The sequence below is a fragment of the Mytilus trossulus genome, chromosome 6 (genome assembly GCF_036588685.1).
Source record: "Mytilus trossulus isolate FHL-02 chromosome 6, PNRI_Mtr1.1.1.hap1, whole genome shotgun sequence".
NCBI lineage: Eukaryota > Metazoa > Mollusca > Bivalvia > Mytilida > Mytilidae > Mytilus > Mytilus trossulus.
The window spans coordinates 69,831,307-69,845,978 of record NC_086378.1 but is presented as its reverse complement, the minus strand read 5'-3'; the positions used below and the strand labels follow the sequence as shown (position 1 = coordinate 69,845,978).

General features: G+C 32.4%; 1 protein-coding gene across 1 annotated transcript; it reads right to left on the bottom strand.

Annotated features, from left to right (window-relative positions):
• Positions 1–6,464: 6,464 nt before the first annotated feature.
• LOC134722965 (kelch-like protein 20) lies at positions 6,465–7,638 on the bottom strand. Its single transcript, XM_063586599.1, has 2 exons — positions 7,350–7,638; positions 6,465–6,826 (listed from the first exon to the last, which is right to left on the bottom strand). Exons 1-2 carry the CDS (start codon positions 7,636–7,638, stop codon positions 6,465–6,467), a joined length of 651 nt encoding a protein of 216 aa, XP_063442669.1.
• Positions 7,639–14,672: the final 7,034 nt, after the last annotated feature.

The following is a 14,672-nucleotide window of genomic DNA, read 5'->3' as shown; positions in this document are numbered from 1 at the left end:
AAATACGAATATATTCCATTACTATATAGAAATGGCATAATTATTCCGTTATATAAAGGAAATAACAAAGACAAGAGTAATCCGAATAGTTACAGAGCGACTGTCCTAACATCCGTATTTGGAAAATTACATGACAAAACAGTCCTTCATCGAATAAATAAAATGCTTACTGTACTTGATAAGACTTTTCCTGATCCTTTACAGTTTGGATTTGTTCCTGAATATGGTTCTATCCCCGCTTTATACACACTCAAAGAATGTATTAACGTGTTTATGAAAAGTAAATCTAAACTTTATGTTGGTTTTCTAGATAACGAGAAAGCGTTTGATAAGATCTGGCACGACGGACTGTTTCTGAAATTGAAAGAAATCGGTGTTACTGGTAAATTATGGAACATACCTTTTATGTCCTACAAATCTGCTAGTGCACATGTGCAATATAATGGACTCACTGGTGACAATTTCTCCATTTCGCAGGGTGTAGGGCAAGGGAGAGTACTCTCATCTTGGCTATTCTCCTTATATATAAATGACTTGATATGTCAGCTGATTTCAACAAATTGTGGAATACGTATTGGTTATTTGAACATTCCTGTCATTCTTTTTGCGGACGATACAACCCTTCTTAGTGCTTCGCCAAAAGGTCTACAAGGTCTTCCCGACTGTGTACAAACTTATGCTTGTAAATGGAGACTTAACTATAACGGAACAAAAAGTTGTGTCTTGACTTTTAATAATAATACAGATATTGACATTAAGCTTGGAAATACAAAAATAGCGCGTAAAACTGATACAATTTATGCTGGTACATTGATAACTAACAATAACAAAACGTTTGGAAGAACAAAAAATGCGGCTAAGAAGTTAAAGAAAAATCTACACTCATTGTATAGTGCTGGAGTTAACCCGAAAGGCCTTACGCCGATTACAAACACGTTAATATGGAAGCGTTTTGTTCTGCCTACAACATTGTACTCTTGCGAAGTATGGATGGGAACAACTCTCAAATTCTGAAATAGAACTTTTAGAAAACACAACGATATGCTGCGCGATATATACAGTGTATGGACAAATATTCACCAACGAACTCAACTATAAGCAACCTTGGTTTATGGTCATTGGAAGCTGTAATTGACAAATTCAAACTTTTATTCTTTGGGCGATTATGTAGGAGTAAATCGACCACAACTCATAAAAAATTATTCAACATGTGCATCAGTCAATTTATTCTGGATGAAAATGCCGAACACTCTATAACCTATAATCTTATAACAACTCTTGTTAAATACGATCTATTTTATTTCCTTGAAACCTATGTAAATGAGGATTACATACCAGAAAAAGTGCTGTGGTCGAAAATTGTCCGTCAGTCTATTGACATTTATGAAGAGAACATATGGAAAAGTAATTTAGACTAGAATTGCTATTGCAAGCAATAGCGGATGTCACCCTTCCCCCCATTGCCACTAAGCGGCAGCTATTTCAAAATTGTTTAAAAGTCCATGCACATATAGCATGGCAATACATCTTTCTCTAAATTTTCAGTTCATTCAGAGCATTTTAGATAATTTTACATTTTTACTGTTTCCATGGCAACGGCAGCCATTTTGAAAATTTCAAAGTCAAAAGTCTCATCTGTACTTGTCAGTTTACAATAATATTAAGTTTCATTAAGTTTGCAGCATTTTGAAAATATTTGACATTTTTGCAGTTTCCATGGCAACGGTGGCCATTTTGGAAATTCCAACTTCAAAAGTCTCATGCAGACTTACCAGTCAACAATCCTATTAAGTTTCATCAATTTTAGAGCATTTTGAAATTTTTGAAATTTTTGACATTTTGATTGGTTCCTATGGCAACAGAGACCATTCCCAAAATTTAATGGCATATGCCACATTGGTACATGGGAGGGACCATACCATCAAAGTTTCAATCAATTTGACCTACCATTTTAAGAGAGTAAATGCCACTTTTAAGTTTTTGGACCATTTTGACCCGTTTTGCATTGTTTCCATGGTAACAGCAGACATTTTGGAAATTGCAACGCCAAATTCCACATCTACCAATGTTGCTCATCGTTACTGTGAAGTTTTATAAAATTTGGAGCATTTCCATATTTTGGAAATTTTTGGTGTGGTATCCATGGCAACATAGCAGTTCCAATGATTACCAAAATCATCCAAAACCAGTATATTCCCGGCACCTACATTGTATCAAAATATAATGATTCTAAGTAAATGCATCTCCAAATAATTCATTAAAACCAAAAACTGGAATTTTTCATTACTTTTCGGTTTCCATGGTGATGGCAGCCATTTTTTAGTTCCAAAGTTGCACTGCAACTGGAAAGTCAGGGTTCCTTGTTATAGTGCACCATCATTTAGATTGGTTCCTTTGGCTCTGAGAAAACTTCCGGACAAAATTAGGTGGAAGAAAAATAATAATAACTAGATTTGCAATTGCAAGCAATAGCGGATGGCACCCTTCCCCCATTGTCAGGTGAGCAGCAGCCATTTTGAAAATTCCAAAGTCAAAGACCGTATATACAGATGTGTATTAACTATGTTGTAAAGTTTCATTAATTTTGGAACATTTTGAAATTTTTGAAATTTTTGCTATTTCCATGGTAACGGGTACCATTTCTAAAATTCCAAAGACAGGTGCCACATTGATACATGCCATGTTACATGTCTATAAAGTTTCATTGGGATTGATGCTTTATTCTTCAAAAAAATGCAGCTTTTATGTATTTTCTCATAAGGCTAATGTTAAACTTTCGCCCTGTTTCCATGACAATGGCAGCCATTTTGGAATTTCTAAATATTGTTGGTACATCAGGGCCTACCAAGGAACATTTCCATAAAGTTTCATCAAGTAGGGTCTTACAATGAAAGATTTAGAATTTTGATTTTTTTTTACATTTTTTTAGTTTCCATGGTAACGGTGCACATCATGCACGTCAAAAAGTCCACTGCACAACTTATTATGGTGGTCCTTATTATAGTAGAGTTTAACCAACATTGGTCCATTGGATTCCGAGAAATAAGCTGGACAAAATCGGTGGAAGAAAAATAATAAGAAAAAAAAAAGAAACGTAGAATAACAATACGTCACCCCAACTCCGTTGAGGGTGCCATAATAATAATAGGGAAAAAGAAACAGAGGAAAAGCAATATGTCACCCGACATTGTCGATCGGGTGACATAAAAATAGAAACGAACTCAAAAGGTATTCAAAAATGCATTCTACCCTCTGTGAACATAGATTAATTCGGTTGACAGTTTTATATCCCGATGCAAAACTCGAACTGCTAGTACTTGTGACTTTAGGATCGGCAGCCATTAAGAAAGCTACATGTACTCTATGAAACAAACAGTCTTTTGATATCGTTAAACATTTAATTATGGAGTGTCATGTTCTATTAACAGAGAGAAATGTTATGTTTTATAAAATTGTAGATGAACTTCCCATTCAAAAATCTGTGGGCATTTTCAATTTAGACGACGATGACCTTCTTGGAGTACTACTAGGAGCTAATAGTGATATAGTATACGATCGCGATCCTATAGATTGGTCTAGAATGATGTATTACATAGCAAAACATGTTTACCCCATGTTTAAGAAATTCAGACATCTATTATTTGAAAACAGATTTAATTTTGAATTTTGAATAGACTTTGATTGAAAAACATTGTGTTTTTGTTGTGTATACAAGAATATGTCATTATGTGTATTGTGTGTTTATTGTTGTTTGTTGTTTGTTTTTTGTTTTTTTTTCTCATTGGGTATTTATCTCGAAATATATGATATTTTGTTTATTGTGTAAATAATTATTAATTTCTTTTTGTATGCAAAATCTTCATATACATGGAGGAAATAAAGATTCATTCATTCATTCATTCATTTATCCATTGCTTATCAATGAGCCACACATACGTTAATTATACATTTTTAAACATTTTATTCCAAAACTTGCTTTAGAGAAGAACATAGATTTAATAACACTATGGAAAATATTTTGAGAAAAATCACTAATATATCTTTGCTGGTAAATCCCACTCTCATAATGAAGAATGAACCACTGAAATTACTATTCACAAATCCATTTGTATTTTTTTAATATATACTGACCGACTTTAGAGACGCAACACTAGATTATTTTTGTGTTATTTTAGAATGAATGTGTCCCCGTCAAAAGCAAGTTACAAATGCCAAAATAATTGTCAGAAAGGTCAACAAATTCTGTCTAACATGTTTTGGGTTCTGTTTTACATCTTCTGGTTTTGTATTTGTTCAAACCATTAATTGGTTTTGGCAATTATGCGGTTGGAACTTGAGGGCTTTGAAGGTTTTCCTTCAGTCGATTCTTTGGCAGTTCAGTTGATGGGAACATTTTTGGCATGAATCTGTACTCAACGGTACTCGGCAATTTGATTATCAGTTGACGTTGCGGCTGTAAACATGTCTGACAAATGACGTTGCGTAATCAAATTCTGTTGACGTTTCATTGTCTCTAAACGTGTATCTGCTCATTGATGGCCAGCAACAGGTCTTGTCTACTTGTATCGTTGTCGGGAGGACAGTAAGACGAGTTTCTGAAGTCATACAGTATGGTTGCAGCACGTTAATGTTTTAATGTTTGCAGTATTCTTAAGGGGTAATTCAGTTTTTTTTGTTTCTCAGTCATGGCAAAATGGAGATGCAACATTTTTAAACTGGTTTAAGTGAGGCAAAGGATTGAAAAAACTGTTTCACAAAGCAAAACAACTGAAACAATCTTTCATGGGTCCAAAATTTCGTTCTAAGAAATTCGTGCGACTTCAAACATTCGGTATGTTCAATAACCACAGGTAAGTCAGATTTTAAATTTTTTGTACGGAAAAAGAAGTATGAGAAGCATGCAAAGTAGTTGTAAGAAAATCAAACAAGGTTTGGTAAAAAAAAATCAGCAAAATGAGTGTTGCGTTTCTTAAGTCGTTCAGTATATCAAAAATAAATTTTTAACAGTATTTCCAATTGAATTAGATCCTGCATATTTAAAAATGAAACTTAGCATCAGTACTATGCTATTTCATGAATTGTAACATTACATGAAAATATCTCCCATTAGAAAACACCAAGCCACAGGCATTGGTCATGATACATGAGGAAAGCAATCTAGCTATCAGTCATATAAATGTTACCTTTTGGTAGATAATAAACTAAAGATTTTTTACTGGATAGATAAATAACCACCTGTTGATGAGCTCGCACAATACCTATTGTACACTATAAATGGACAAATTGTGTTGATAATTTTTTGTACTAGTCAGACAATAGATATTTGAATAGCACAAATGTTATTGGATAAAAACAATAAATGCCTGTACCATGTCAGCAATATGACAATTGTTATCCATTCGTTTGATGTGTTTGAGGTTTTGGATTTGCCATTTGATTGATTGAGGACTTTCCGTCTTGAATTTTCGTCGGAGTTCGTTGTTTTTGTTATTTTACTTTTCAGTATCCTTGACAGTATAATTTATCAACTTTCATCTACATGTGAACATTATCATTTGGATCGTGTGCATATTCGTAGATTCGAAGAAAGGTACAGGGAAACATATATTCAAATTGACATCTCGAAGCTTGAGTCTTGCTCTGACAAAAAAAGCAAATGTCCTTGATGTTAGACATTGGATTAAGAAGTGATACACATCACATTGTGTTTTTGAAATGCTGGTTTTTTTTTCGTTGTGAATTCTAATGAAATAGATAAACTGGAATTCTAGAAGATGATTCATTCAACTTTCGAGACAATGTTACAATCATGGTGAGGTTTCCCTGAAATGACAGGTTTGTTATTGAATCGGCTATGTCAATGCAGAAAATGTACAACAAATTTTTAACAAATGTTCCGTTAAGGAATTCAAACAATCAAAGGTTCAGTTGCAAATAGAACAAGTAAATGTGAGAAATAAAAACTCATTAAAGATACTTGGCTTTTCATTTGGTACGACAGATGAGTGTGTCGTCAACAAAAACGCTCGAATACAAAAGACTAGCCCAATTCTAATGTGTCCTACATTTTTGTGCGAAGTGTCATTGTAAAGGGCAATGAAAACTTGACATTATGAAGTTAAATCAATTGTACACTATAAATAATGTGAGTACATTTACAATTATCCTCTAGTTTATTATTTATTATTTACAATGTGGATCTTTTTCATGCAAAATATCTGACTTTGAAAGCCAAGAATAACCTGTCAGTCGGAAAACCTGAATAAACCGATCACCTGTCAAAGAACATATTTTCATTGTTCCATAGCCAGTCAGTTATGCAGAGTTTTCAGTGATAAGTATTGCCTTTGAGTGTTTTATTCAATACTTTGAAAACTTTTGAACGATATTGTAATGACAAAAATGCCAAATGCAGAAAAAACGTTTTGGTTGAAATTTAAACTGTAAATATATTTATAAAACTGCTAGTTTCGAACTTCGTATGAACCATTTGATGCTGTACATTGTTTACCAGTATTACCATCAATATCCTTCTGCCATCTCGCCATCGATATTTTATGTAAAACTCTTTTTGAAATTGCATTGAAATCACTTGCCTGAGAAATATAAGCAAATTTTTTTCTTGATGCAAAGTCTATCAAAGTGTTCAAAGTTTGAGTGAGATCGTATTTTTCAGCTTCGATAATGCCATTAACTATATCTTTACATGCATTTCCACCCAAATTTCGGTTTACGTAATGATTTGACAGGAACAAATCAGCTTTATCTAAAGTTTGCTTCACTTGGTATTCGTGCGCTATTGGAATGATAAAGTGAACATTCAAGTCTGTAAAATAAAAGTGAAAATAGAAGAGGTGTCATAAAGTAAATTAATGTTGAAATACATATATGGAAGAATTTTTGAGTCGGAAATAGTCTGAGTCAAAAATTAAAGTTGTACGGAAGACATCAAGACTGGTTGAGTAAAATAAATACAACTACCCTATCATCATCATCATCATCATCATCATCATCATCATCATCATCATCATCATCATCATCATCATCATCATCATCATCATCATCATCATCATCATCATCATCATCATCATCATCATCATCATCATCATCATCATCATCATCATCATCATCATCATCATCATCATCATCATCATCATCATCATCATCATCATCATCATCATCATCATCATCATCATCATCATCATCATCATCATCATCATCATCATCATCATCATCATCATCATCATCATCATCATCATCATCATCATCATCATCATCTTTATTTATTATATTAATCAACTTACTTAAAAAGAACATATTATTATTAAAATAGAAAAAAACATCATTACCGTTGATAGAATCATCATACCCGTCAAGGGTGCACCTTAGAAACATCAAGAAATGATGCAAATCTTTATCAGGCAGTTGTATTTCAAGTGCATTTTTTTCCTTAAAATCTGCGGTAAACATTGTTTTAAAAACTGGCGACTTCTCCATTAGTTCAGCTTTGTTAATGTACAGTCTTTTTCCACCGACAACAAGTGATATGTCTTGCTTTTCAAAGCTAGATTTCAGTCGTTTTACTTCAGGCACTAAGTCTGTGTCCTTATTGTCGTATTTTTTTCCTGCAGCTGACATTTTAGTCCGTACTGGCGATAGGATAAGAAACTTTATTAAGAGTGAAAAAAATTGCTTAACTTTCAAAATAAACAACGTTCATCTTCCTTATTTCTGTAGTTATATTCTTAAGCAATAGACCATGATAAAAATAAAACAGTAGATAAGAACTATAATAGTGAAAAGATTTTTTCAAAAATGGATAGGGGCGTTGAGTCATGTTATAATTTGCAAAAAGTAAAATCACAAAAATACTGAACTTAGAGGAAAATCAATTCGGAAAGTACATAATCACATGGCAAAATCAAATTGCAAACTATATTTAACTAAATCATTTGAGTTTGCAATATAATCTAGTGATCTAAACAGAAGTTTACGTTATATTATTTTACAAGATTTTACTTCGTTTACTGTTTACATGAAATAATAAATAAATTTTATTGATTTGTGTTTGCTTTGCGTCCAGTGAAAAATACTTCATTCATATTCATGACGAGAACACAGACATTTTAGTTCAATTAGTTGATCCTTTTATCAAAAACATATAGGAAAATATATTAGGTTCTTCTGCTCTAAAATAAAGGTGTGTCTAATCCTAAGGTTTACACTAAAGAATTCATTTTCAATATGGAAGCCAGAATCACAGGTTTTTGTTAAAACAATAATGAATATTTGATAGTGTGTTTTTTTAAGACAAATGAAATAGAATGGTTATATTTTTAAATCAATGTTTTTTTTAAAGGTGGCATGTTTGTGCATGTGTGATGTTTTCTATGCTTTTTCGGACTTCCTGATTCTAATGGGACGTGTCTAGTTACTCATTCCTGTTTATCTTTTTATCAAAAATTTCAATCTTCACAAGTTTAATAAGTTCAAGATACTATAAATAATCAAACGACATGTTTTTGTATTAAATGAGATTGACGTATGTATCTTAGATAATTCTTTTGCGTTGAATAACAATGAAAAATGCATGAACAGTAAAAAAAAACATAATATTACCTTTAATGTATCTTCTTCCTAGTTACACCTGTGTTGTTACGAAAAGATATATATTCGACGCTGCGGTTGTCACATTAGACTTTAAATGTGGGTATCGCAAATATCATAACACAAAATTGATTTAAAGATTAAAATTACCTGACGTGTGTGTCAATTAATATTGTGTTTAAACAACAAAGTAATGGTGTCCGTATATGCATTTCTAATAACAAACGTCCCTTTGAAATCTCTATCCTTATAGACACTTTCATAATAACTATTCCTAATTGAACAAATATTTAATAATATTTATTCCATGAAGAATAACAATAGCATAATAAATATCATTCTTCCTTTTAGGTTTAGTAACACTCAAAGGAGGCGAGGGTATAGCAGGAAAGATATGAAACCCATGAGGAGAGTTGAGAGAAAAAATCGTAAGGGTTCCATGGAACTTTCGCCTACTTTTGCTGAAAATAAGGAAAACAATAATAAAAATGTTCCTCTTTATACTATCTCTTGATATATATGTCATATAAGTGAGAGGTTTAGCTAGCTATAAAACCAGGTTCAATCCACCATTTTCTACATTAGAAAATGCCTGTACCAAGTCAGGAATATGACAGTTGTTACCCATTCGTTTGATGTGTTTGGACTTTTGATTTTGCCTTTTGTTTTTTGATTTTCCTTTTTGAATTTTCCTCTGAGTTCGGTATTTTTGTGTTTTTACTTTTTGATAGTAAGAAGATTCTTAAAATCCGGGATAGTTTATTAATCTAATAAATGTTTTTAAAACTTAGTTTCTTGCTTTATGTTATGCTAACTGATGTGAAATAAAGTCCATTCATAAGAAAAATATTTAAAAACAGGAACAAAATTTTAACAATTTTTTTCTCGGTACTAGCTTTTGACAATACATAAGCTTCTTTCCAAATTTGTTACACATTTAGGATAGTTTTTAAGAAAGGTATTCAAGTTTTAACAACGGAGTGAATGTTATGTTTCCTGGCAGAAAATAAAATAAAATGTTCGTCCATTTATAAGTTAGCTGCGGAACCGTAGCTCCTAGGTCTTAGGTCCCTATGTTATTTTTGGACTATTTGTGGACCATAGAGCTACGGATTTTTTTCCTATTTCGAAACGTTCGGAATTGCGACCCAGGTTCAGGTCGCACTTATTTTTCAAAAAAATATTGTTAATTGCAAAGCTTTTCAATATATATAGTTCGTTTCCTTAGATATTTTTCTAGGATATGACGTACCTATTTATGTTAGAATATTCATGTCCTTAACACTATTATTTAAAATGGGGTTCGTGTAGTTTTTTCTTTAGTTTTCTATGTTGTGTCATTTGTACTATTGTTTGTCGGTTTGTCTTTTTCATATTTAGCCATGGCGTTGTCAGTTTATTTAAGATTTATGAGTTTGAATGTCCCTTTAGTATCTTGTGTCCCTCTTTTATCTAAATATTATACTTGTATACACTATCTGCCTATTTTGTTCGGCTATATTGAATCTCGTTGTGACGTCACGAAAATCAAGAAACGATAACTCAAATATCCCCGATCTCCTATGTTTGAGGTAAGGAGTCTACGAAAAACAAGAACATATAACTCTAATAGAAAAAGCACGTGTTGGTTTGTTTACTTATTTCAAGCGAGAATCGAAAGTTTTTAAGAAATTCCAACATTTATTCATACGAAATATTTGTTTAGCTTGAAACAATTATTATTTCCGTAAGTATTATCGTGACGTCACGACGAGATTCAATATGGCCGAACAAAATATTGCATGGATCATAAACAATAAATTTTTGAGACATATCCAGAAATCAACGCCACTTTGCTTATTTGAATATTTTACTAAAGAAATCGATTACGGGTCACGGAAATTACATTAAAATGATAGGGATTTTTTTTTAAATTGTTTGTTTTAATTTTAATTTAAGTGATAAACAGGTTGCCGGGGCAGAAAATGAATATACAAACAATATACACCATTTGAGCGAAACATAATGACTGTTGTTGCAAAAATACATGTTCCTGAGCTATTTTAAAAATCGAAGCGAGATGCTTTTAACATTGCAGTGTAAAATGGCTGAAACGTCAAATTTGCAAAGTTCGTGTTGAAAATTGGCTTACAAGGTCATCACAAAAACAGGTTGCCGGGGTGGAATTTGAAACTTAAATTTCCAAAGAATAAGCAAGTCCAAACCTTGTATGTGTAGTCGTTGAACTCTAGGTTCATACGTAAAATCAAAATGTCACTATTTCAAGAAGAATAAACTCACGAAAGCACGAAAAATTCACTAAATTCGCGTTCATTGTTTTGATTTTGACCGCCTGAAAACTTTACGGAAATATCAAAGTGATTGTAAATAGGGACTCTGTGACGGGCAACTTATAATATCCGTGTTTTAAAGATTTTAATGATATCAAGCCTATCAAGCCAGTCCAGTTCAAACTACTATCACGTGGTACAATTCTCATTTACATATTATGAATATTAATTAGCAAAACCATTACTTATTTCTGGCTATGAAATAAGTGCGACCTGAACCTGGGTGGCAATTCCAAACGTTTTGAAAATAGGAAAAATCCGTAGCTCTATGGTCCGCAAGTAGTCCAAAAATAACAGAAGGACCTAAGAGCTACGGTTCCGCAGCTATTTATAAGTAAGAAATGGTTAAACAAGAATTTACCTCTGTATACTATCTTATGATCATCCCCAAGCTTATGTCCACGTTTGGTAGAAATTCAGGATAGTTTAAGAAAGTTATAAAAAATTCAAAAACTTTAAACAAAGACTGAATATATTGGACGCCGACGCCGACGACGACGAAATGTAGGATCGTGTCTCGTTTTTTTGGCAAAAGTCGAAGGCTCCACAAATATGAGCAATGAGAAAAAAAAAGTCCTCGCCATGACGGATAGTTAATTATACCCCCGCTTAAAAAGTTGAGATACTCCGTCAGTCAATCCACCCACAAGTCTGCATCCGAAAGGTTTCAACAAAAATTATGAACAAGTGTAAAATGCAAATACTGCAATTTTGGCAGGTTTTGACAAAATTGAATAAGAATACCTATTTTTTTTTTTTAAATCTTTGAAGGTAATGCATGAATGAAATGTATTTGTGGCTTTCCTTGGATACAACTCGAAACAACAAAAACATCAATAAGATTTGTAATTAAGTATCAATATTCTCTAACAAAATGTAGGAAAGACGAAACACGCGTCTGGCGTATTAAATTATAAACCTGATATCTTTAATATGTATTAGCATTTCGCAATATTTCTATTGTATTGTTTGATTGTGTATTTCTCTGTCCAGCATGTTCTTTCTGTAATTCATTTATTTGTATTTCCATCCTGTTTTGTATTGTTGCCATTTTAGTGTTATATCTAACATTGCTGTAAAAGTAGGTTGTTTGGCTAGCCACTTAACCACGTTCAAGCCACCATTTTTTTCTTAAAATGTCCTGTACAAAGTCAGGAAAAAGACAAGTGTTATTTTAAAGTTCGTTTCTGCGTGTTTCATTGTCGTTTGATTTTTCGTTGCACGTTCGTGTTTCTGTTGGTTATTTTCCTCTTATATTTGATGTTCTTCATCTATTTGAGTTTGTTACCCGGATTTCTTTTTCTCAATCGATTAATCCTTTACGATGAAAGGTAACAAGACTGTTAAATACTTGCTACAACTATTGGAACTAAACTGTCTTTCAGATTATTTGAATTCATTGTTGGTAACGAATATGATAAAGTTTCAAGCGGATTGTGAATTACAAGATGAACGTGTTCGCTTGATTTTACAGAATGAAAATGAGGATTTAATATTTACATCATGATTATTTTGTAACTTATATTTATAAACCCCATATTGTTATTACATTGTTAGATTATAGTTCTACAAGGAAGTTGTTCAAAACACATGCTGACATTTTATATTCACAATATTCCTTTTCGTTTACATTTAGACCCATCAACCGCTCAAATATGCTTGACTGTCACATTTCGTAAGTGCCTGTCCCAAAGCCAGGCGCCTGTAAATCAGTAATACCGTTTATTGCAATACAAGTATATGATAGTTTTTATTATTCATTATTATTATGACATTAGGTACCCGCGGAAGGATTCTTGTTTGCACTGATACCACATCTTCTTATTTTTATTTTTTAAGATTTTTAGATATGAAAATACTGTCCGACAAGAAATACAGATTCTTTTACCATACATTTTTTTTAATTTAGCTAACAAGACTGCTCCCTTGTAAAATCCCCAGCAAAAAAAATAATACTTGTTTAACGTTAAAAGAAATACTAGAAGCCATAAACACATAAAGCCAATATAGATCCAATTGAATATAAAATAAAAGTTACACGAACGGACAGTATGCTACGCCTATCATAAATTTACACAAACTGTTATACTTGAAGTTCGAGTACGACTACGACAAAAAAAATCAAACAGATAAGCTATAAGGCTGTCCTCAAACTTATTTGTACGGTTATTAGTGTTACCGTGTTCAATATTTGTATGTTGAAATGACAAAACCATTTCTCAAATTAATTATTGACTGCTTTTGTTTTTACTGAAGAGTAGAAAGTGCTAACAATTTCGTTGAGAATTGTAAACATTAATTGCTCCAGTTGTGTGATATTTTCAACAGAGGAGACTAAAACAAACGTTGTCAAGTACGGAACCATCAAGTTCTATACTTATATCACTATTTGTTTTTGCCGGAGACCTATGCCATTGCACGCAAGTTTTAAAAAAAACCGTGCGCACCATTTTTGAAGAAAATTAGTTCGACTCCGTTTTGAAAATGTGCTTTGAAAATACCTGAAGGACATCTAAACTCATCATAAAAAAATAAACTCATAAACACAAAACTAATATTACTATATATATATATATATTATAAGCAACCCTAAACCCACCTTAAACTAGTGGTTAAATCAGGGGCCACGGAAGGGTAATTGAAATGAAATTAATGACAGCAAATAAAGGCAATCGTTCGGCATTAAGTATGTCAGCAATAACAGGTTAAAAAAATTCATCGAAATCTTACATGTGAGGTTGAAAAACCTGAAATAGTTCTTTAATATGATTTTTATTCCTTTAATATCGATTCAAGCCACACAAAAAATCGTTAAGCAACATATTGCCTTTCATGACAGAGAAAGTTTTATTTTGTGGTCAACAACGGCTTTAACAGATGCAACAGACACCATATGATTAAACTGATAGCTTACTATTTTGTCGTTAGACGTTACGATAATTCTACGGAAATTATTGTACAACAAATTTGTGTTTTAGTGGTAAAAATGGGAGCACAAATACGATTGACTTTGCCTATTTTTTTTTATTTTGTAACGTTTGATTCAAAGGAGACTTTCTTGTCAGGAATCACTAGCACCTAATTAAGACCTTCCAACACTACACTAAACTTAACTGAGTAAATTTTAATAAACTGTTATAAAAATGAAGAAAAGGATTGCCCTGTATAATTTTGTAAAGAAAACGAACTTGTTTATAAGTGTTTTTCGATTCTTGTTTTTTTATATAGATAAGACCGTTGTTTTTCCCGTTTGAATGGTTTTCAACTAGTGATTTTTGGGGCCCGTTATCGCTTGCTGTTCGGTGTGAGCCTAGACTCCGTGTTGAAGACCGTATCTTACCTTAAATGATTTACTTTTATATATTGTTACTTTGATTACGAGTTGTCTCATTGACACTCATACCTTATCTTCCTATATCAATATACCCGAATCCTTTGTCTTTTTTATCTGTTCTAGATGTTCTAGAAATGATAACATTTACCGATTAAGATTATAACACAATGTTGAATGTTGTACCCGTATTTTGACATGATTACCTATTATGTTTGTTTGTTTCTTTCACAAATCATGTGGGTTTTTTTGGGCGACTCTCATACAATGAGAGGATTAGCTAGCTATTAAGGTAGATTGATGGTATACCGCCATCTTGGATTGTACAATCACAGTACAAAACCGGTCTAGTTATTTGTCTAAATCTACAAATTTAGAGACAGATTTGCAATCCAATAGTTAGA

Excerpts from the sequence above, each read along its gene's own strand:
- LOC134722965 (XM_063586599.1), bottom strand. The coding sequence starts at position 7,638 with ATGTCAGCTGCAGGAAAAAAATACGACAATAAGGACACAGACTTAGTG. Across the intron at positions 6,827-7,349 it reads GTATGATGATTCTATCAACG|ACTTGAATGTTCACTTTATC; the intron begins GTAATGATGTTT and ends TTTATTTTACAG.